The sequence below is a fragment of the Coregonus lavaretus genome, assembly GCF_964263955.1.
Source record: "Coregonus lavaretus genome assembly, chromosome: 11".
In the NCBI taxonomy this organism is placed as follows: domain Eukaryota; kingdom Metazoa; phylum Chordata; class Actinopteri; order Salmoniformes; family Salmonidae; genus Coregonus; species Coregonus lavaretus.
Window position 1 is genome coordinate 44,160,675 of NC_139998.1, and position 23,017 is coordinate 44,183,691.

General features: G+C 41.7%; 1 protein-coding gene across 1 annotated transcript; it reads right to left on the minus strand.

The window, feature by feature from the left end:
- Positions 1 to 7,300: 7,300 nt before the first annotated feature.
- Positions 7,301 to 21,525, minus strand: LOC311137113 (retinal homeobox protein Rx1-like; the record flags this gene model as incomplete). The annotated part of the gene is made up of 3 exons (XM_084171452.1): positions 7,301 to 7,744; positions 9,348 to 9,601; positions 21,252 to 21,525. 3 exons carry the CDS (start codon positions 21,523 to 21,525, stop codon positions 7,301 to 7,303), a joined length of 972 nt encoding a protein of 323 aa, XP_084027578.1.
- Positions 21,526 to 23,017: the final 1,492 nt, after the last annotated feature.

Consider the following 23,017-nt stretch of genomic DNA (forward strand, 5'->3'; position numbering starts at 1 on the left):
GAAGTACTTCGAGGACTTCATACTTCAGGTGCCACTGGAATAAAGCAGCTACAGCGCTCCACCGGTGGCGTGTCAAGCACTTGTAGGACTGGCAAGGTACACATGTAAATCCAACTTTAGCAACATGAAAAAAAGTGTTATGATGATTCATTGCTTTCACCCTCCCAAAAATATGGACTCTAGTTTTTTTTGTTGCACTGCCTACATAAGGAAGCAGGCATTTACATTTTAGTCATTTAGCAGACGCTCTTATCCAGAGCGACTTGCAGTTAGTGAGTGCATACATTATTTTTTTATTTTTCATACTGGCCCCCCGTTGGAATCGAACCCACAACCCTGGCGTTGCAAACGCCATGCTCTACCAACTGAGCTACATCCCAGTCACACATGTTTGTTCCCCTAAACATTCCTAAGAAACTCTAACTAGTCTGCCACACTGTCCTTTGTTTACATGAGTACATTTGTGTATATAGACTAGTGAGTGATAAACCATACATTGATATTAAGAATCTCAGCAAATGAGTTGAATATAGGAGATGCGTTTTCTAAATGTCAACCATAGGGAGCGCTAGTAATCTCTTTTACATGCTGTCCAGTCTGGTGGCCAGAGCGAATACCCTTGCCAATTGCCATAGTTCACAAATATTAATTCAAGTGGAGATGAAGTGGAAAACCCATAGTTTGAGGATGAGATCTTTCATAATCTAGTTGTGGGGTGAGGAGAATGCATGTGGATTACATTTTTGGATTTACTGTAGTCTCGATTGAATGGTTTGGCTGTCTCTAATAATATCAAATAAAATCAAATTGTATTTGTCACATGAGCCGAATACAACAGGTGTAGACCTTACCATGAAATGCTTACTTACGAGCCCTTTACCAACAATGCAGTTCGAGAAATAGAGTTAAGAAAATATTTACTAAATAAACTAAAGTAAAAAATAAAATAAAAATTAACACAATAAAATAACAACAACGAGGCTATATACAGGGGGTACCGGTACTGAGTCAATGTCCGGGGGTACAGGTTAGTCGAGGTAATTTGTACATGTAGGTAGGGGGGGTGACAATGTAAATAGTCCAGGTGGCCATTTGATTAATTGTACAGCAGTCTTATGGCTTGGGGGTAGAAGCTGTTAAGGAGCTTTTTGGACCTAGATTTGGCGCTCCGGTAACGCTTGCCGTGCGGTAGCAGAGAGAACAGTCTATGACTTGGGTGACTGGAGTCTTTGACAATTTTTTGGGCCCTCCCTCCCATAATAGATTATAGTGTAACCAGATTATACAAACACAATGAGCAGACTGATTATACCAGGTGTGTTTTCCTTAACAGTTCCTGCACAGTGCATTACAGTGTGTCTATGTGTGTGTGTGTGTGTGTGTGTGTGTGTGTGTGTGTGCGCGCGCACATGCATGTGTGATCTACATCATAAACAATCTGGGGTTATCGGGAGGTGTTTCACATGCATTATAATAATTGTTCTAAAGTAGCAGAGCGGAAGTGACAATCTCACACCGAATGTATAGCAGGCCCTCGCACAGCCTATCCCAATGCATGTTTTCTGGTGAATGAGAGCCTAAGGAGGTTTACAACACGAGATACACTACATGACCAAAAGTATGTGGACACCTGCTCATCGAACATCTCATTCCAAAATTATGGGCATTAATATAGAGTTTCTGTATGGACCTTGCATTGTGCATGCGGGCATTGTCATGCTGAAACAGGAAAGGGCCTTCCCCAAAATGTTGCCATAAAGTTGGAAGCACAGAATCGTCTAGAATGTTATTGTATGCTGGAACATTAAGATTTCCCTTCACTGGAACTAAGGGGCCTAGCCCGAACCATGAAAATCTGCCCCAGACCATTATTCCTCCTCCACCAAACTATGCAGTTGGCACTATGCATTCCAGAGAACGCGTTTCCACTGCTCCAGAGTCCAATGGCGGCGAGCTTTACACCACTCCAGCCTACGCTTGGCATTGCGTATGGTGATCTTAGGCTTGTGTACGGCTGCTCGGCCATGGAAACCCATTTCATGAAGCTCCCGACGAACAGTTATTGTGCTGACGTTGCTTCCAGAGGCAGTTTGGAACTCGGTAGTGACTGTTGCAACCGAGGACAGACAATTTTTACGGGCTACACGCTTCAGCACTCAGTGGTCCCATTCCGTGAGCTTGTGTGGCCTACCACTTCGCGGCTGAGCCGTTGTTGCTCCTAGATGTTTCCACTTCACAATAACAGCACTTACAGTTGACCGGGGCAGCTCTAGCAGGGCAGAAATTTGATGAACTGACTTGTTGGAAACGTGGCATCGTATGACAGTGCCACGTTGAAAGTCACTGAGCTCTTCAGTAAGGCCATTCTACTGCCAATGTTTGTCTACGGAGATTTAATGGCTGTGTGCTCGATTTTATACACCTGTCAGCAACGGGTGTGGCTGAAATAGCCAAATCCACTAATTTCTCTACAGGGGGTGGGGGGGGGACACACACCAAACACTGGCGCCAGCCAACAAATCCTCCGCTCACACCCCCCTCTCTCTCACTGACTTCCAATTATGTCATGCGAAAAAGCTGTGTCCCATTGAAAAGCTCTCTTAATCAAACCCAATTAATTTAGCTCCTTTCCCTTATTATCCCCACTGAGGAATGCGTCCTCCCAATCAGGCTGTTAAATATATATACTTTTTTTTTTTAATGAATTGATGGGGGTCAGTTATAGTTATGTTCCCAACACTCGTGTGAGGACAACGCAGCATGTTGACTATAAATCACAAACACACGAAAGGCCTAAGTCCACTGTGTTGGCCCCCGATTCAAAATGCGAACGAGGAGATGGTTGGATTTTGCACAGCGAGCCCAACAAAAGCTTCTACGTTGATCTTCTGCTCTTTTCCCATGCTTTTCTTTGTGCCACTCACTCCAGCTCAACGCATGCTTACCCTGGCCCCAGCTGCGCCGTGCCAAGATGTCCAGCAGTCAGTGTCTGCTCAGGCCCGGCCTGGCCACTAATCCCTGAGCTGTCAGAGAACCCCGCTCTGAACTCATCCTGGTCCTCAGGAAAAGGCTCTAATTGGGGGATTTTCTACATCATTAACCCTGATGAGCAGCCATCCCACCCTCACCACAACCCTTCTCTCTCTCGCTCTCTCTCTCTCTCTTGCTCTCTCTCTTGCTTCTACACTCTCTTGCTTCCACACTCACACTCTGTCTCTCTCGCTCTCTCTTTCTTGCTCTCTCTAGCTTACACTCCCTCTCTCTTGTTCCCTCTAACCCCCTCCCACCCCCACTCTATCCCCTCATGATTAGGATGTCCTCCCATGGAAAGAGAAAACTTCACAAGCTCTGAAACAATGTTTTCTCATCCACACAGAGTGCTGTTTGTTTGGCTCTGGAAGAACACTGGATAGATAGGATCTCCAAGAACAATATAACAGCACGTGTGCAGTGAGCTGTTCTTTAATGATGAGAGAGACTACTACTTGTTGCCATCAAAGTAAATCCTGTTATTAAAACTCCCCTATAACCACACTACTTCTTAAGATTAATCTTTTGCTTAATTGTTCATTTGTCTGCCAAATGTGAGCGATCCTAACACTTTCTCCAACCAAGTTTAGTTTAGAATCAGTCAAAGGATGTGAGTCATTAAATTACCTCTACAAAAAAACACCAGGTAGTTGAAATTTACAACACACACAGATCCAAAAAGAAAACTTCATAGCAAAATCAAGAACACTGTTGTGTTCACTCTTCACGTTTTGGCCCCAGATGGCTCCGATGAGAGTTCCTCCCGGGCTCCCATCTGACCAGGAGTGTGGTTCACACGCTGGGGAGGCGAGTGCGGCAGGACCAGCCCACTGTGAACATGTGCTGCAGCGGCAGCGCCTGGGGGAGCCTGATTGATTGGAGCTTCATCTTTCTAACGGGCTGGCACCATGCCACCAGCCAGGGACCAGGGGACATGAGGGTGTGGGAGGGAGGGAGAGAGGCTACTATTCACTGTGTGTTAGATCCCATCTCTATCCTTCACATACTATAGTAAGCCTACTGCTACAGTGTTGTATTATACTACTTCAGAGACCGTACTGTAGCGTCAACCATTTACATTCAAAGATTACAGTAGATCGATATTCACAGTCATTGGATTTATAGAGTAGGTAGGATAGAGGAGCCAGAAGACAAAAATTATATCAAACTATATTTGTTTATTTTTTAAGTAGATATTACATTTTCCCAGAACATGGACATCAACATTTCAGACAAAATCAAAGTAAACAGTAGGAGAACTAGAACACATAACGAATAGGATTGCTATACAGGGAATTAAAAAGTGTCCTGTATATTTTCAGATATAAACCTTAAAATTAACTTCTCGAGATTCTAGTGCATTTGTTAAACAATATCTAAACTTTGGCTTATTCTTGGTCCCAGTATCACATGATGAATGAACATTTCTAAACATATATTTTAATGTGCAAACTAACCCTGTTTCTCTGTTGGGTGTGAGGTCCCAAAAATACCTGACAAGAGTTAAGAGCTAAAGACAATAACATCAAACTAGACAACTGCAAGTAAATGAGGAAAAAATTAGCAGCCTATTTAATAGGGCATAATTAGCAAAACAACAATGATAGTGAGAGTTTATCATAACACACCAGTAAAACAGAAAACAGAATATTATTTTATGTATTGACCGATGGTGCTATTACCGTCTATGACAAAAAGATAGCTTTATAGGTGCAGTAATATATTGAAAAAACTTCACAGTAAGTTGGATGAATTGACAATTCTGTGGTGAGTCTGCAACTTTTTCAAACAGTTGTAATCTGTTAGTCTGGACAAATTATTAGTCTGGCAGCAGAGACATTTTGAGTTTCCTTTTAAAACAAATGCTGCACTTTTGTGTGAAGGAATTGATTTCCTTCATATTGTAATAGCTTAAAAAATATCACTGAAAGTAAAATAATTAAATGTTACCCCTCGCACATATTCAATTACATTAGGATAAATAATATTTATATCTGTAGAAAGTCTAAGCAAAATCAAAATGCTAAATGATTTTACATCAGAAATGATTAATTCTACCTAGCCCTTTATATGATATATTGTCATTTTACAATGTGCAGTATACAGAGGTGGTTGGAGGTAGTCTTTTTTACCATACACAAACCACTTAAATGGGGACCCAATCTCCCCAATGCCATATTAAATATACATGCAGTAATTATCAAAACATAATGCCACAATGGACCTGTACACCCCATGTAGTATCTCTTTGACATAGATGACATGATAAAATAGACAATTCATGCTCTTTTTTTATTCCTGGGGTCTTGCTATAGAGGCCTATTTAGTGCAGTCTGTGACCGTTTTCCCCCTCGAACTTTAGACAAAGAAGATGGGCTTGGATCAATTGTGCCGAACAAAGAGAAAACTATGTGGGGTGACATCAGACCATTCTCCTTCTGCTGCTCTGCACGTACACACAGTGACGGAAGGCCAAGCTGCCTCCTCCAACAGCCACTGAGACAGAAAAAGGTTACTTTAGTGGCCTCTTCGCTCTGTCCCCCTGTTCTCTTCCCACCCCTACTGTGAGAGGGAGTTCGCCTGGCTTCCATTCTCTCTCTGTACGAGGTTTACGCCATAGAACACTCTGTTTGACTGACCCAAACATGTTTAGCAGCTCCAATCCAAAACTAAAACAGATATTTGTTTCCTCAGTGAATCAAGATGTCACACACTGAGGGTGCCATCAAATTCAGAGATTGGATTTTGATATGTACCACTCCTCAAGAGCCATTCTCAAGGAACAAGAGCCTCACATTGTTTGACCTGCCAGCCCTACTGTGAAAGAAGGTGTTGATATCAGTGTGTGTGCAGTCTGGAGTGTTTGTGTGTGTGTGCAGTATGGAGTGTTTGTGTGTGTGTGCAGTCTGGAGTGTTTGTGTGTGTGTGCAGTCTGGAGTGTTTGTGTGTGTGCAGTCTGGAGTGTTTGTGTGTGTGTGCAGTCTGGAGTGTTTGTGTGTGTGTGCAGTCTGGAGTGTTTGTGTGTGTATGCAGTCTCAGGACAATCATCAATGAAGTCAATTAAGACACTTTCAGTTGAGTTAATTGAGTGTTAAAAGGTGTTCACATCTTTTAAAATTAAATAGCATGACAGATTGTCTTACGCATCCTCAGCTGAAAGCGTACTCCAGCCAGAGCCAGGACATATCAACCATGACCCCACAACCCACAGAGTGGACAGAGGCTCTCTACTGTAACTGCAGTTACTACAGACAGAAATATAGTGTTCCCCTTCTTCAGAGGTGGCTGTGGTTTTCTTTTTCTCCAGGTGTTGAAATAACCTGACCATCATAACTGGATGAATGATTCTGTGTTTCAGGGTCATAGACATAGTGATTCACACCGCCGCAACCTTCAACAACTATTATGTGAGACATGGCATGTCCATTCACAAATACTGAGAGAATGACTGGTTAATTGACCCGTAACATTCATGACAAATTAGACAATTGGATTAATTAGAAAAATACACAAACCTTAATTTGCAGAGTTAAATGTGACTGTGTGTGAGCACTCTACAGAATGAAATAATCTGGAGGGGACTTAATTATTAGATTTATGGCTAACAGCAAGGTACAAAACATTAAAACTACTCTTACAAAAAGTAAAATAATAATGAGTAACAAAATTAACAAATGGACAGTCTGGGTTATCTGCATTACAGACTTAACTAGCGTGTACAGTGTTTGCATTTTTACAGGAATACTGAGAAGGAAGTATTTGTTGCCTTGGTTACGACATCCAAACCTTGAGATGACGATCAAAATCAAAAAGTTGCCATAAAGGGCAGTTAGTGTCTAGTGGAATCTTTGTTCCAGTTGCTTCATAAAAGTTAATCTAAAAAAAAATCAAGTAACACTTGTGTTTCGCTGTCTTCCACTATAACTCAGTTAACTTGAGCAGTCCCTGCAGTCCTTTTGGAAAATGGTTGCTTGTTCATTTAAATTTGCGAGGCCTTTCTTGACATTCTGAGTCATAGGGTCCTTTCTGGATGGTGGCACACAAAATATGTATCAATTTCCAATCCTTCACATTACTAGTAGAAAAGGAACTCAAAACAGAGACCAAGAACCATTCTAGTATAAAGGTCGCTGGTGCTGGAAATCTTAGACATCAGGAGTCATAACTGTGCATTTGTCGGTGCCATCACTGCAATCCTGTTGCATGGAAAAATGCATTAGCATGGACCCAAAACCCCAATCATGACTGGAAACACAGTTTCAATATCCCATCACATGGGCTGCCAGGTTTTGTCCATGGACTGGATGTGTTCCTTGGCTTTCATCCTCAGCACTGTGATGCTGGAGCTCCTCTGGTCCACGTCCTCCATCAGATACTTGTCGGTGAAGGGACCGGAACACTGGTACGGAGGAGGTGCCATGGACTGCATCCCTTGGCCCATGGGTGGAGGGCTGTTGAGGAAGCTGTGGCTGGGGTAGCCTCCCTGCGGGCCCTGGCCTGGGCCCATGAAGCCTGGGATGCTGTGAACTGGGGTGGCAATGGACAGAGGGGAGGTCAGCCAAGGGTCCAGGGGGAGGGAGTTGCTCATGGGCCCCATGTTGCTGTGCATTGGCGGCCGGTTGAAGGAGAGCATGGGTGAGTCGTGCAACTTCATGGTACTGGCGTCAATCTTCTCCTGGCGCCTCCATTTGGCTCTGCGGTTCTGAAACCACACCTAGAAGAAGGTAGAGGGTTTGGATTTATAGGGTTGAGTATTTACAGCACAGAGCATTTCAACTGATGCCAAATGGGGTTAGTTTAGTGCTAATATTAGCATTATCAAGCTACCTATTTTGGTGGCTTGGTATCAAATAAATAATAAAGTATTATTGAATTTAATTGTTCTGAGACCTTAGAGTTGCAAAATTCTGTGAACTTCCAATAAATTCCCTGGTTTTCCTGAACTCTCGGTTGGAATCAGGAGGGAGTAAGCAGGAAATCCCGAATACTCCAACCAGGATTTCTGGAATAAGGGAATTTATTGAAAGTTCCTGGAGTTTTGCAACCCTATGAGATCTTCAATTGCCTTGACCTACACTTGGCCCTCCACCCTGCTGTATGTAACACCTTGCACATTTTATTGAATGTCCCTAGAGCAGGGTTTCCCAATTTTCTTTGAATTTTCATCGTTGGACATAAAAGACTGTAAAAACACCAGGAAATCAGCTCCAAGTGATTTTTATTTAGGAAATATGTTCCCAAGTATTCCCACGCATGATAGAGAGACATGTGATTGTATACAAATGTAAGCAAGGTTTGAAATTATTATGTTTTAGTCAAATATTATATCTGTTTGGGCTTCTTGTGGTCAATTTGCAGTCTGCAAATTATGTTTAATTATGTTCCGGCCCCCCGACCATCCGCTCAACAAAAAATCGGCCCGTGGCTGAATATACTTGAAGATTCCTGCCCTAGAGAACCTGGGACCCGATCCATTGTCAGCAAGGCTTGGACAGTGACACTTGAACGTTTGGCACCTATTGGAGCCTCTGAGCACCTATGGGCATGCTAATCTTCTGATGTGGAACATCTTAGAGGCCTTAGGTATAATGTCCTATCATTCCTCAGCAGCAGAAGTCCATAATGTCAATGTTTTGTACAGTATCTGTCCCTTTTCAAATAAACCATCTAAATAAATAATCATAAACAAATTAAGAGATGGTATTTATATAATTGTTGATTTGGGAAAATAATCAATTTGCCCATTATAGTGAGTTCTAATGATTTGCCCCAGGGCCTGCGTGCACAACAGCTATAGTTGTATTTACAGCATGGAGTATTTAACCTGTACAGGCCAATCTTAAATCATTTCAACCTGCTTTAATACTTTGCCCTTAGACTCTGCTAAGACAAGCTTCTAATGTCTATCCTCAGAAAACCAGAGATCTGTGCCAGTGGGGACACGACATGGCTTGCTTTGTCACTTGTATTCATAGTACAATGCCTGCTGTGAGTGACCTCGAAGCTCCTGAGGATCTAGAAATCTGCCCGAAAGTTAATAAGTAATCACTCATGATTATTATCTAAAGACTGAAAAAAGGTACTTCTGACCCAGTGAGGTTTTTCATTAGAAAACATTAGCAATTTGTTCACTGTATTCAGCTCGAATCAACTTACCGAGGGGAAGAATTCACATTGGACCAAGGTTGTACCTGATCAGATTTGTACAAATGTGAGCTCACTGCTAACTGCTGTTGTCACAATGATTTGCCAGAAAATCAGAGGAGTTGACCAGAGCACAGCACAGTACCAGTAACAATGGTGGTGGACAAACCTACCTGAACTCTGACTTCAGGGAGGTTAACCTTCATAGCCAGCTCCTCACGGCTGTACACATCAGGGTAGTGGGACTTCTCAAAGGCACACTCCAGCTCGTGCAGCTGGTAGGTGGTAAAGGTGGTGCGGTTGCGTCGGTGCTTCTTCTTGGGCCGCTCTTCCTCGCAGGGCTCCGGACTCTTCCCACTGTCGCTCTCCACACTCTTCCTCAGCTCACTCATGTCGCCATCACACTTATCTGAGTACAGTACTGAATCTGTAGAGCCCATAGGGAGAAAGAAGAGATTCACATTTGCTTAATCCATTAACAAAGTTACTTTGACTCCTTTTGATTTACCCAAACAAGCTTGTTTGACTTTCACTGTAAATGTAAGTTGTTCTTTTTTTAAGCTTTACACAGTTAAGTATCGTTAGCTTGTTAGCCAACTGTTGGCTTTAGGCTCTCCTATCATCAGCCATATGTTATGTCTAATCAACATGTCTGTCTTGGCTAGACAGAGATTTTTCACAATTTCTGTAATCACATGTGAGTGAATGGCCAATGGGAATGACCAATCAATGAAAGAGATGGTGAAGAAAGGTCTAGCTGTTGAAGAGTTATAAGGGTTGGACAAAAGCTGAAAACATGGGATATTCAAATGAGCTCCACAACCCATTAATAATTTGACCAGTGTATGTTCTGACAACTTTCCAGTAGAGCACACATTTATTTGACACCTGCAACAATAGGCTACTGTAGGTCAACGAAGCTGAAGTTGACAAAAGGAGGTTGACCAATGTACTTCAACGTGACACTTAAAATTAGCCCTTAGCAAGTTGATGGAGATTCAAATTGTTTGTGGTAGACCTATAGGCTGGCATCTAGGTTAGCAGTAGCACAGTACAGAAAACCAGTGGAGAAGATGAAGAGGCAATCCCAGGTTCCTGTAAATCTAAAGAAACGGATATCATCAGATATGGATATGTTGTAGTTTTTAACGAGACATGTCAGATTACTGTATGTTGCAGGTGTCAAAGCAGTGTGTCTTACTCTATGCATGCAAAGACATGTTGATTGTCCTTCTGCCTTGTAACAAAGCATACATGAACAGCATACAAATGTAGGATCTTAATTTGAGCCAGTTTGTTGCAGCAGGAAAGTAATCCTGCAGCAACAGGAAATGTGAATTATTATGTGGATTATAATTAATGGACATTTTTGTAGGGGTTGATACATTTTTCGTAAGGGAAAATCAAATCTGAAATTTCTAAGTGGAAATTACAAACTTCAGAATTATTTTTAAACCTCAAACACACTACAAGTTCGAAATTTCCTGCATTGCAGGAAGGTTCTCCTGCAACAGAGTGATCAAATTAAGATCCTACATCTGTACATGGCACGGACTTGCTAAGGCTTTCACTGCAGATTTCCCTCTTACTAATCTTCAGAGGGAAACAGATGCAGCCTGTTATTTCCTCTGATAGCGTCCATGTATACTTAACTCTAATCTACGTAGGACCTTCATTTGTATCAGCTTCATAATCAGGAGAATACTGTAAACAATACAAGGAAATGGGTAAAGCCGTAACATGCTGTCAATGTGTTGAATTAGTCTTTTTCAAAGGGTAATCAAATTAAATCGGGCACAAAAATGACCATCAGATCAGTTGCACCCTCTACGCATCTGCCATCATAGCAGTGATCTATGCATTAGTCCTGTACTGTATAATAAAATATCGGTATACAAATTATCTATTGGGACACTTCAAACACGTCAATTCTATAATTTGCCCCAGACATAAAAGTAAGAGTGTGTCAGTTTGGGTTAATATTGTGGGTGATTTTCATTATCAGTTCCCATTGACCACATAACTTTATAGCTACCCGTTTGGCACATGGAGGGATAGGGATTCTTTGGGAGCTTCGTTTTACAATGCTTAGCCAAAACATGATGAATAAAACTTTCTTGCACCGTCACCAAACCAAACATGGCTAGCCCCAGCCCAGTTCAAACCCATGACCCAGTAGGAACCAACTGTAAACCCACTAGTGGATTCCGACCATTATCAAACCCTGCTAAATTAATCTTCATATCAAACCAGTGCTTGATAGAATCAGGACAGAAAGCCAAGCAAAACCTTCAATTATCAGACAGGGGCAGCTAGACGTATTTTTTGGGTCTATTGATCTTTCTCTCATTAACAGCCATTGACAATGCCCATAGTGACACAATGGAGGGGTCAGGCTGGGTTCAGTGACCAGCTCCCTGCCTGTCAGACTGATGGAACCACCCGTCTAAAGACCTTGACATGTTAACAGTCCAGCAGCAAACCTCAATGTGGAGGGGACAAAGTGATGCTATGTAGTACGAAGTGCCCATTCAGACGTGTAGTATCTGAAAGTCTATGATTTTGCTGACGTTTGCAAATGGTGTGATAGATGAACGTTACTCTGCTTTGCTGAAACATCTGGAAAGCATTACTACATAGGCTTCTTGGAATAGAGGACATTTGGAGATATGTGGAGGCCAGGGATTGGTCTATCAAAAACCACCCATCTTATGTTACATAGGATATAAATACCATGTTTTGAACAAAGGACGGGGAGAATAACATATTAGAGATTGGGTCAGTTATTCTCCGGATTTCTGCAGGAGTCTGTAAATTGATACTGTAATCTTTGATGTAATAAACCATTATAATCAAGGACAGTGTCAGCGGATTTCTTGTCTACACAGCATATCAGCATCGTTGTCTCGACACCACAGAATGGCGACGAGGATTTTTGGGACGTGTTCCGTCTCTTCAGCGTTCCATTCATGAGCTACGAAGTGACTCCCGCTCAAGAGGCCGGCAGATAAGGTGAGCTTTCTCACAAACTTTGGGCGCTGGTCGGTTCGTGTGCTGTGTGTGTGCGTTGAGGAGATGTACCGTTTTAGGACTTGCGTGTGCGCTTTGCTGTTATTACAAGTTAGTTATGTGTTAAAGACATGTAAATTAGTACTGAATACCAAGTGCTCAGTTGGTAGAGCATGGTGCTTGCAACGCCAGGGTTGTGGGTTCGATTCCCACGGGGACCAGTACGAAAGAGTACGAAAATATATGCACTCACTACTGTAAGTCGCTCTGAATAAGGGCTTCTGCTAAATGACTAAAATGTAAATGTAATGTAAATTAAACATTAATGATAATATTTTAGTCAATTGGTACAACCATATCATAAGACACTTACAAATACTTTGTAATTTCATGAATCATGACAAATGCTGATTTGTGCTGCATGTTTCACCAAACCTTTTTTTTTGACCCCATAGAACCAGGATGTAAAAACTGCCAGAGATTAAAAGACAGCCCACATTTCATGCGGAGATGAAATGTTAATAACATGAAACTGCACTACTGTTCAATTTCATCTGTGTCCAAGAGAAGATTAGGGGAATTCCACAAGGGAATGGGATTTGGGATGAAACACCCTCACCATCTTGTTTTGTGATTTATCTCTCAAAATAAGCATGATTTCACCGTTTTTACAAGGTACGGCAACATGTCATTTACAGTACCCCTATAGAGATACAATATAATGTTCAATTTAATTCTGTGAGCACACCTCTGATGAGAAACTACCCAGACCGTCTGCAAGGCTACAACTAATGCAGCCATTGAGGTCATCGTTGCCTCAACACATTGATGCAATGGAAATAATAAAATCTTAATGACTTAAGTAAATATGCAAATCATTACATCACTAAAAGACAAAGGGAAGTGTGCAAGTTCCCGCGTCCTCCTACACACTCTGTGGTCCACTAAATTAAAGGTTAGTATTAAAGGTTCGGTTTTGGTTTTTCCATTTATATTTCCAGGTTGGACGTCAGCACGTTGGATCACCAATTGGTGTCACCTCGTCAGTCAGTATGTGATACACCTGTGCTGGCTTGTCATCTCATTAGTCAGAAGATGGGGGCACAGGTGATATTTAAGAGCGGCTGGCGCCCCAGTTGGCTTGAGAGATGTGGAGGGTTAACATCTTTAGTTGGCTCTCCCTATTTGATTTAAAAAAAAAAAACTATCCTTTATCTGATCTTCCCTGTTTTCATTTTGCTCAACTTTTTGGATTGCTTCCCATCTATAAGTTTGGTGGCCGCTCATGGCGGGTGTCTTTTAGGTCCTAGTTGTTGATAATCAACTTTCAGTGGACACCCCCATGAGTGTCTTTCAGAACCCCTCCTAGAACCCCACCTGTTTTGTTTTGGTTGTTTTTAGTGACACTTTGTTAGTTCCCCATCTGATTGCGCGGAGAACGTAACCGCTACACTCAAATTAGTATATGCTACGTTTAATATGGTTACATAAAACAGGCAAAACCAAAGTAGATTAACTAGCAACCCCAAAGGGGTCGAATCTCATCTGACAACTTTGTTTTAACTAATTAGCAACTTTGCAACTACTTGCTACTTTTGAGGTACTTTGCAACTACTTCGGCTCTCTTCCCCTAACCGTAATCCCAGTACTGCCATCTCTCACGTATTTGACCCTTTTCCCACGCTCACATGCCACACCTCTTATTTCTCACGCATTGAAAAAAGTACTGCTTTTTTTTTCTAATTAATCATTCAGTGCGTTATTCTACATTTACGTCATTTAGCAGACGCTCTTATCCAGAGCGATTTACAAATTGGTGCATTCACCTTATAGCCAGTGGGGTAACCACTTTACAATATGTATATATATATTTTTTTTTTTTGGGGGGGGGGTAGAATGATTACTTTATCCTATCCCAGGTATTCCTTAAAGAGGTGGGGTTTCAAGTGTCTCCGGAAGGTGGTGAGTGACTCCGCTGTCCTGGCGTCGTGAGGGAGCTTGTTCCACCATTGGGGTGCCAGAGCAGCGAACAGTTTTGACTGGGCTGAGCGGGAACTGTGCTTCCGCAGAGGTAAGGGGGCCAGCAGGCCAGAGGTGGATGAACGCAATGCCCTCGTTTGGGTGTAGGGTACATCACGAGCATTGTAACCGCGGCAGCTTCTCCCAAGATATCCATCATTTTCCTGCCACCGCACTGTGAACTGCGGCAGACTGAAGCGTGTGATTGGTTTAGTGGTCCGGGACGAAGGCAATTTGATGAGCGTTTGCAAAGAAACGCCCCTCACGATTAGAGTGGAGTAGGCAGCAACTGTAGACTGGACAGGCACGTTCGTTCTCTAGGCCTACTGAACAAAGTTTATGAACTCAATTTTCAAAAGACCAGCAAGGCAACTTGTAGCGTGGTTTTTACATAATTGTCAACAACATTATTTGCTGTCACTCCTGTCCCTGTAGCAGAATGCTTCCTTTTGACAGCATGTGATACTAGTGATTTAATCCACCATTTACATGAGCCCAGATCCATAGGCTATATTATTCACCTCGTTTGGTCGGTCATTGGCAATTTAGCACTAGGTTCATTAGGCTGTAATATCGAAAAGGCAGCATTCAGCAGGAATTTTGTCAGGGTGACCTGATTTGTCTAACTATGAACATGACTTTACCCAAACAGATTGCGAACCCAAATGTGTAACTGATTCTCGTGGGCAGACAATACATTGAAAGATAATTTGGGTTGGATGTAGGGGCAGATTTAGACTATGCCATCTTGTCTTCAGGAGATTTTATATTTTTAATTAATCACAATAGCTGATGTAAGTCATTAGAACAATTCCCATCCCCTATAATGGGCTAAAATATATACTAATTAGTGTGCAAGAACACTACTGTTATTCCCCATACTGGTATTATTTTATTTGTCTTTGAAAATTCAAAAGATCTATTTAGAAATTGCAATGATGGCTATGCATTCTTGTAAGCATTCATGGACAGTGTTGAATATAGGCTACATAAAATGAGAAAAGGCTATATTGAAATGCCCCTTTATGCCTCAAATATCCTGTTTTGTCATTTTAGTATTGTGCACAAGCTGCTAGGCAGAAATGGTAGGCAGAAATGCAAAAGATCTTGCCTATGTAAAGTAAGATGATGGCAAGGTTTTACAAATCAGCCTCAACCACCTGAAGATTGATATTCATTAGATTTGTCTTGAATGTGGGGTAATTTGTATAAATCAGATATCACATGAACATATTCAAACCCACATGATTTGGGAAACATAAATCCGGGGTGGCCTACCCTCTGGGAGAGCTACCTCTAGGCAGGATTTTCTACCATCCTATTTTAAAGGGATAGTGGACAAGGAGAGACTGCAATCCATCCTATGGTTAGCCACTGTCACCAACTGTTAATATTATCATTTTCTAACCAAAAACCAATGTAAATCAATGTCCCCCAATTAGCATACTCTAAATCTCATGCCCAAATAATCTCAAAGTATCTTCAAACCAAGTGGCCCCCCAGACTAGGGGATGGAGCCACTGACATTCACGATAGGAAATCTCACTCCAAGCTACAGTTGAAGTCGGAAGTTTACATACACCTTAGCCAAATACATTTAAACTCAGTTTTTCACAATTCCTGACATTTAATCCTAGTAAAAATTCCCTGTCTTAGGTCAGTTAGGATCACCACTTTATTTTAAGAATGTGAAATGTCAGAATAATAGTACAGTCGTGGTCAAAAAAGTTTTGAGAATTACACAAATACTAATTTTCACAAAGTCTGCTGCCTCAGTTTTGATGATGGCAATTTGCATATACTCCAGAATGTCATGAAGAGTGATCAGATGAATTGTAATGAATTGCAAAGTCCCTCTTTGCAATGAAAATGAACTTAATCCCCCCAAAAACATTTCCACTGCATTTCAGCCCTGCCAGAAAAGGACCAGCTGCCATCATGTCAGTGATTCCTTCGTTAACACAGGTGAGAGTGTTGACGAGGACAAGGCTGGAGATCACTCTGTCATGCTGATTGAGTTAGAATAACAGACTGAAAGCTTTAAAAGGAGGGTGGTGCTTGAAATCATTGTTCTTCCTCTGTTAACCATGATTACCTGCAAGGAAACACGTGCCGTCATTACATTTTACATTTTTTTACATTTTAGTCATTTAGCAGACGCTCTTATCCAGAGCGACTTACAGGAGCAATTAGGGTTAAGTGCCTTGCTCAAGGGCACATCAACCGATTTTTCACCTAGTCGGCTCGGGGATTAGAACCAGCGACCTTTCGGTTACTGGCACAACGCTATCATTGCTTTGCACAAAAAGGGCTTCACAGGCAAGGATATTGCTGCTAGTAAGTTTGCACCTAAATCAACCATTTATCGGATCATCAAGAACTTCAAGGAGAGAAGTTCAATTGTTGTGAAGAAGGCGTCAGGGCCCCCAAGAAAGTCCAGCAAACGCCAGGACCGTCTCCTAAAGTTGATTCAGCTGCGGGATCGGGGCACCACCAGTGCAGAGCTTGCTCAGGAATGGCAGCAGGCAGGTGTGAGTGCATCTGCACGCACAGTGAGGCGAAGACTTTTGGAGGATGGCCTGGTGTCAAGAAGGGCAGCAAAGAAGCCACTTCTGTCCAGGAAAAACATCAGGGACAGACTGATATTCTGCAAAAGGTACAGGGATTGGACTGCTGAGGACTGGGGTAAAGTCATTTTCTCTGATGAATCCCCTTTCCGATTGTTTGGGGCATCCGGAAAACACCTTGTCTGGAGAAGAAAAGGTGAGCGCTACCATCAGTCCTTTGTCATGCCAACAGTAAAGCATCCTGAGACCATTCATGTGTGGGGTTGCTTCTCAGCCAAGGGAGTGGGATCACTCACAATTTTGGGTCCATGGCCAGGAAACTCCCCAGACCTTAATCCCATTGAGAACTTGTGGTCGATCCTCAAGAGGCGGGTGGAAAAACAAAAACCCACAAATTCTGACCAACTCCAAGCATTGATTATGCAAGAATGGGCTGTCATCAGTCAGGATGTGGCCCAGAAGTTAATTGACAGCATGCCAGGGGGGATTGCAGAGGTCTTGAACAAGAAGGGTCAACACTGCAAATATTGACTCTTTGCTTAAGCTTAATGTAATTGTCAATAAAAGCCTTTGACACTTATGGATGCCTGTAATTATACTTCAGTATACCATAGTAACATCTGACAAAAATGTTTCATAACACTGAAGCAGCGAACTTTGTGAAGACCAATACTTGTGTCATTTTCAAAACTTTTCACCACGACTGTAGAGAGAATGAATTATTTCAGCTTTTATTTATTTAATCACATTCCCAGTGGGTCAGAAGTTTACATTCACTCAATTAGTATTTGGTAGCATTGCCTTTAAATTGTTTAACTTGGGTGAAACATTTCGGGTAGCCTTCCACAAGCTTCCCACAATAAGTTGGGTGCATTTTTGCCCATTCCTCCTGACAGACAGAGCTGGTGTAACTGAGTCAGGTTTGCAGGCCTCCTTGCTCGCACACGCTTTTTCAGTTCTGCCCACATATTTTCTATAGGATTGAGGTCAGGGCTTTGTGATGGCCACTCCAATACCTTGACTTTGTTGTCCTTAAGCCATTTTGCCACAACTTTGGAAGTATGCTTGGGTCATGTTCATTTGGAAGACCATTTGCGACCAAGCTTTAACTTCCTGACTGATGTCTTGAGATGTTGCTTCAATACATCCACATAATTTTCCTTCCTCATGATACCATCTATTTTGTGAAGTGCACCAGTCCCTCCTGCAGCAAATCACCCCCACAGCATGATGCTGCCACCCCCGTGCTTCACGGTTGGGATGGTGTTCTTCGGCTTGCAAGCCACCCCCTTTTTCCTCCAAACATAGCGATGGTCATTATGGCCAAACAGTTCTATTTTGTTTCATTAGACCAGAGGACATTTCTCCAAAAAGTACGATCTTTGTCCCCATGTGCAGTTGCAAACCGTAGTTTGGCTTTTTTATGGCGGTTTTGGAGCAGTGGCTTCTTCCTTGCTGAGCGGCCTTTCAGGTTATGTTGATATAGGACTCGTTTTACTGTGGATATAGATACTTTTGTACCTGTTTCCTCCAGCATCTTCACAAGGTCCTTTTGTTGTTGTTCTGGGATTGATTTGCACTTTTCGCACCAAAGTACGTTAATCTCTAGGAGACAGAACGCGTCTCCTTCCTGAGAGGTATCATGGCTGCGTGGTCCCATGGGGTTTATACTTGCATACTATTGTTTGTACAGATGAACATGGTACCTTCAGGTGTTTGGAAATTGCTCCCAAGGATGAACCAGACTTGTGGAGGTCTACAATTTTTTTTCTGAGGTCTTGGCTGATTTCTTTTGATTTTCCCATGATGTCAAGCAAAGAGGCACTGAGTTTGAAGGTAGGCCTTGAAATACATCCACAGGTACACCTCCAATTGACTCAAATAATGTCAATTAGCCTATCAGAAGCATCTAAAGCCATGACATCATTTTCTGGAATTTTCCAAGCTGTTTAAAGGCACAGTCAACTTAGTGTATGTAAACTTCTGACCCACTGGAATTGTGATACAATGAATTATAAGTGAAATAATCTGTCTGTAAACAATTGTTGGAAAAATTACTTGTGTCATGCACAAAGTAGATGTCCTAACCGTCTTGCCAAAACTATAGTTTGTTAACAAGACATTTGCGGAGTGGTTGAAAAACGAGTTTTAATGACTCCAACCTAGTGTATGTAAACTTCCGACTTCAACTGTATCTTCAAATGTTGGCAGCCCTGTAACCCTAACCTTAACCCTTTAACCTAACTCCTAACCTCAACCCTAACCTTAACCACCTCGCTTATGTTAGGTACCTAGCTAACGTTAGCCAATTGGAATTTGGAACATATCATACATTTTTCAAATTCATAACATATTGTAGGAATTGCAAATCATAACATATACGAATTGTAATTCGTAACATGTATGAAATGGATGATGGACATCCACAAATTAATACATACAATACGAAACATATCATACTAATTGGAGTTTACCGAATTTACATTTACTATGTTACGTCTACCCCTGAGTCCAGGTTGGAATAATGTGAGGAATACAGTGGGGAGAAAAAGTATTTAGTCAGCCACCAATTGTGCAAGTTCTCCCACTTAAAAAGATGAGAGAGGCCTGTAATTTTCATCATAGGTACACGTCAACTATGACAGACAAATTGAGATTTTTTTTCTCCAGAAAATCACATTGTAGGATTTTTAATGAATTTATTTGCAAATTATGGTGGAAAATAAGTATTTGGTCACCTACAAACAAGCAAGATTTCTGGCTCTCATAGACCTGTAACTTCTTCTTTAAGAGGCTCCTCTGTCCTCCACTCGTTACCTGTATTAATGGCACCTGTTTGAACTTGTTATCAGTATAAAAGACACCTGTCCACAACCTCAAACAGTCACACTCCAAACTCCACTATGGCCAAGACCAAAGAGCTGTCAAAGGACACCAGAAACAAAATTGTAGACCTGCACCAGGCTGGGAAGACTGAATCTGCAATAGGTAAGCAGCTTGGTTTGAAGAAATCAACTGTGGGAGCAATTATTAGGAAATGGAAGACATACAAGACCACTGATAATCTCCCTCGATCTGGTGCTCCACGCAAGATCTCACCCCGTGGGGTCAAAATGATCACAAGAACGGTGAGCAAAAATCCCAGAACCACACGGGGGGACCTAGTGAATGACCTGCAGAGAGCTGGGACCAAAGTAACAAAGCCTACCATCAGTAACACACTACGCCGCCAGGGACTCAAATCCTGCAGTGCCAGACGTGTCCCCCTGCTTAAGCCAGTACATGTCCAGGCCCGTCTGAAGTTTGCTAGAGTGCATTTGGATGATCCAGAAGAGGATTGGGAGAATGTCATATAGTCAGATGAAACCAAAATATAACTTTTTGGTAAAAACTCAACTCGTCGTGTTTGGAGGACAAAGAATGCTGAGTTGCATCCAAAGAACACCATACCTACTGTGAAGCATGGGGGTGGAAACATCATGCTTTGGGGCTGTTTTTCTGCAAAGGGACCAGGACGACTGGTCCGTGTAAAGGAAAGAATGAATGGGGCCATGTATCGTGAGATTTTGAGTGAAAACCTCCTTCCATCAGCAAGGGCATTGAAGATGAAACGTGGCTGGGTCTTTCAGCATGACAATGATCCCAAACACACCGCCCGGGCAACGAAGGAGTGGCTTCGTAAGAAGCATTTCAAGGTACTGAAGTGGCCTAGCCAGTCTCCAGATCTCAACCCCATAGAACATCTTTGGAGGGAGTTGAAAGTCTGTGTTGCCCAGCGACAGCCCCAAAACATCACTGCTCTAGAGGAGATCTGCATGGAGGAATGGGCCAAAATACCAGCAACAGTGTGTGAAAACCTTGTGAAGACTTACAGAAAATGTTTGACCTGTGTCATTGCCAACAAAGGGTATATAACAAAGTATTGAGAAACTTTTGTTATTGACCAAATATTTATTTTCCACCATAATTTGCAAATAAATTCATTAAAAATCCTACAATGTGATTTTCTGGATTTTTTTTTCTCATTTTGTTTGTCATAGTTGACGTGTACCTATGATGAAAATTACAGGCCTCTCTCATCTTTTTAAGTGGGAGAACTTGCACAATTGGTGGCTGACTAAATACTTTCTCCCCCCACTGTATCTCTCATGCCATCTTCCCTATCCATATTGTAGGTGTAAATGTTTTAATGCATAGAACCACTGTATGTCTGTATTGTGTCTTATTATAATGCCTATGACAGATACATTTCCCCTTGGGCTGACGGTCAATAAAGTAAATTCCTTGCACTTATCCTGCATTAGTTGCTTTCTACATTCAACATGTTCCTATCAGACAGGGCTTGATAACTTATGAAGACCAGCAAATGTGTCAATGTGTTATGGCCTTATACATTCTGAGCCATGCGTAAATGCCACAGAATCAGATCTGTGATATACAATTTGCCCAGTGGAGTGTTTATCTCACTACGGGGAGACTAACCATGGTAGTTCTGATGTTCTGTGAGGTGCCCATATGGGTGTGACAGGTCCTGCTTCCCAGGGTCCCCCAGGCCATCCAAGCCCACTTTGTGGGGTCCTGGACACCCAGAGGGGGTGAGCAGGGGGTCCTGGTCTTTGCTGAAGCCCAGGATTACATCAATGCTGTGGACACGGCCGCCCATCGCCGCGCCCCCTCCTTTCACCATCTCGTGGAAGTTACTGGGCGAGAGGCAGTTGTCGTCCACCATGCTCATGTTATCCAATGATAAATGCATTCGGATGTTCGGACGCTTTCTCTATCCTTTAGCAGGGAAAAGTAGACTTTGCTCGGCTTCGTGAAGGAACAGGTCCAAGGATGAGTTTTAAAGTGATGTCCTCCACAAGTTCTCTGCACATGCAAAACACAGTCCAAGTCATCACATGATCAGAAGCCAGTCTTTGCCATTTAGTAGAGCCACATGAAAATATTCCAACACTCTCACTACCACTACTATTCTGATGATGATAATAATGTACTAATCATTTGATTAACTTAGTCTATTCAATATCAACAAAATATCAGCAACAAAATGTTTTAGAAAATCTGAGCAATAGTTAAAGGGGTATATGGTATGTATCTATCACTGGAGTTTATCTTTGTGTGTGATTGATGTGATAGTGTGGTCCTCTGTAGCTCAGCTGGTAGAGCACGGCGCTTGTAACGCCAAGGTAGTGGGTTCGATCCCCGGGACCACCCATACACAAAAAAAAAAAATAATTATGCACGCATGACTGTAAGTCGCTTTGGATAAAAGTGTCTGCTAAATGGCTTATTATTATTATAGACTTTACTATTATTATGGGTTCTTCTATGAAAATTGTGTCTTTCCTGTCCCACCACCAGAAAAAACACTTAAATGTCAGATAATGGCACATTGTTCTATTGTTAATAAAACATATGTAAGACAGTTATATTGCAAACAATGTTTTTTATATATCATATAACATGACAATTTGATGATTCATTTGTTAATTTCATGCAAAGCCTTAAGGTGTGTCACAGTTTATAGAAAGCGGAAAAGGATATTTCATTAAAATAATTGATCAAATCACATAATAAAGTTTTTATTTCCAATTTAAGAAGTGTGGTTTGAGCTACTGTGGTCACAATCTTAGATATTATATATTTTCTGCAGATTTGTCACTGGTGGTACCATCCCTGGTGTTACTGTTCCTGCTGGTTTTAACAGAATAGTTTGAAGATTTGTCACTGGTGTTACCTTCACTGGTGTTATTATAGAAATGTGGTTTGTTTAAAGTAAATTATTAATAATCAAAAACATTTCTTAATATTATCATTAACCTTCTCTGTCGTTGATTATATATGCAAATTAAATAGTCAAATTACATTCTGGAAAGCCTGAATTGTCATTAAAACATAAGTAACACCAGTGACAAAGAGGCAACACAAGCATTTTTTATTTATTTAATGTAGAAAATATCAAAATACATTAAGCTGTCAATTATGTTGATTTACATTGTTAAGGGGTTTAATTGACTATTATCTGACCATATATACAGTTGAAGTCGGAAGTTTACATACACTTAGGTTGGAGTCATTAAAACTCGTTTTTCAACCACTCCACACATTTCTTGTCAACAAACTATTGTTTTGGCAAGTCGGTTAGGACATCTACTTTGTGCATGACACAAGTAATTTTTCCAACAATTGTTTACAGACAGATTATTTCACTTATAATTCACTGTATCACAATTCCAGTGGGTCAG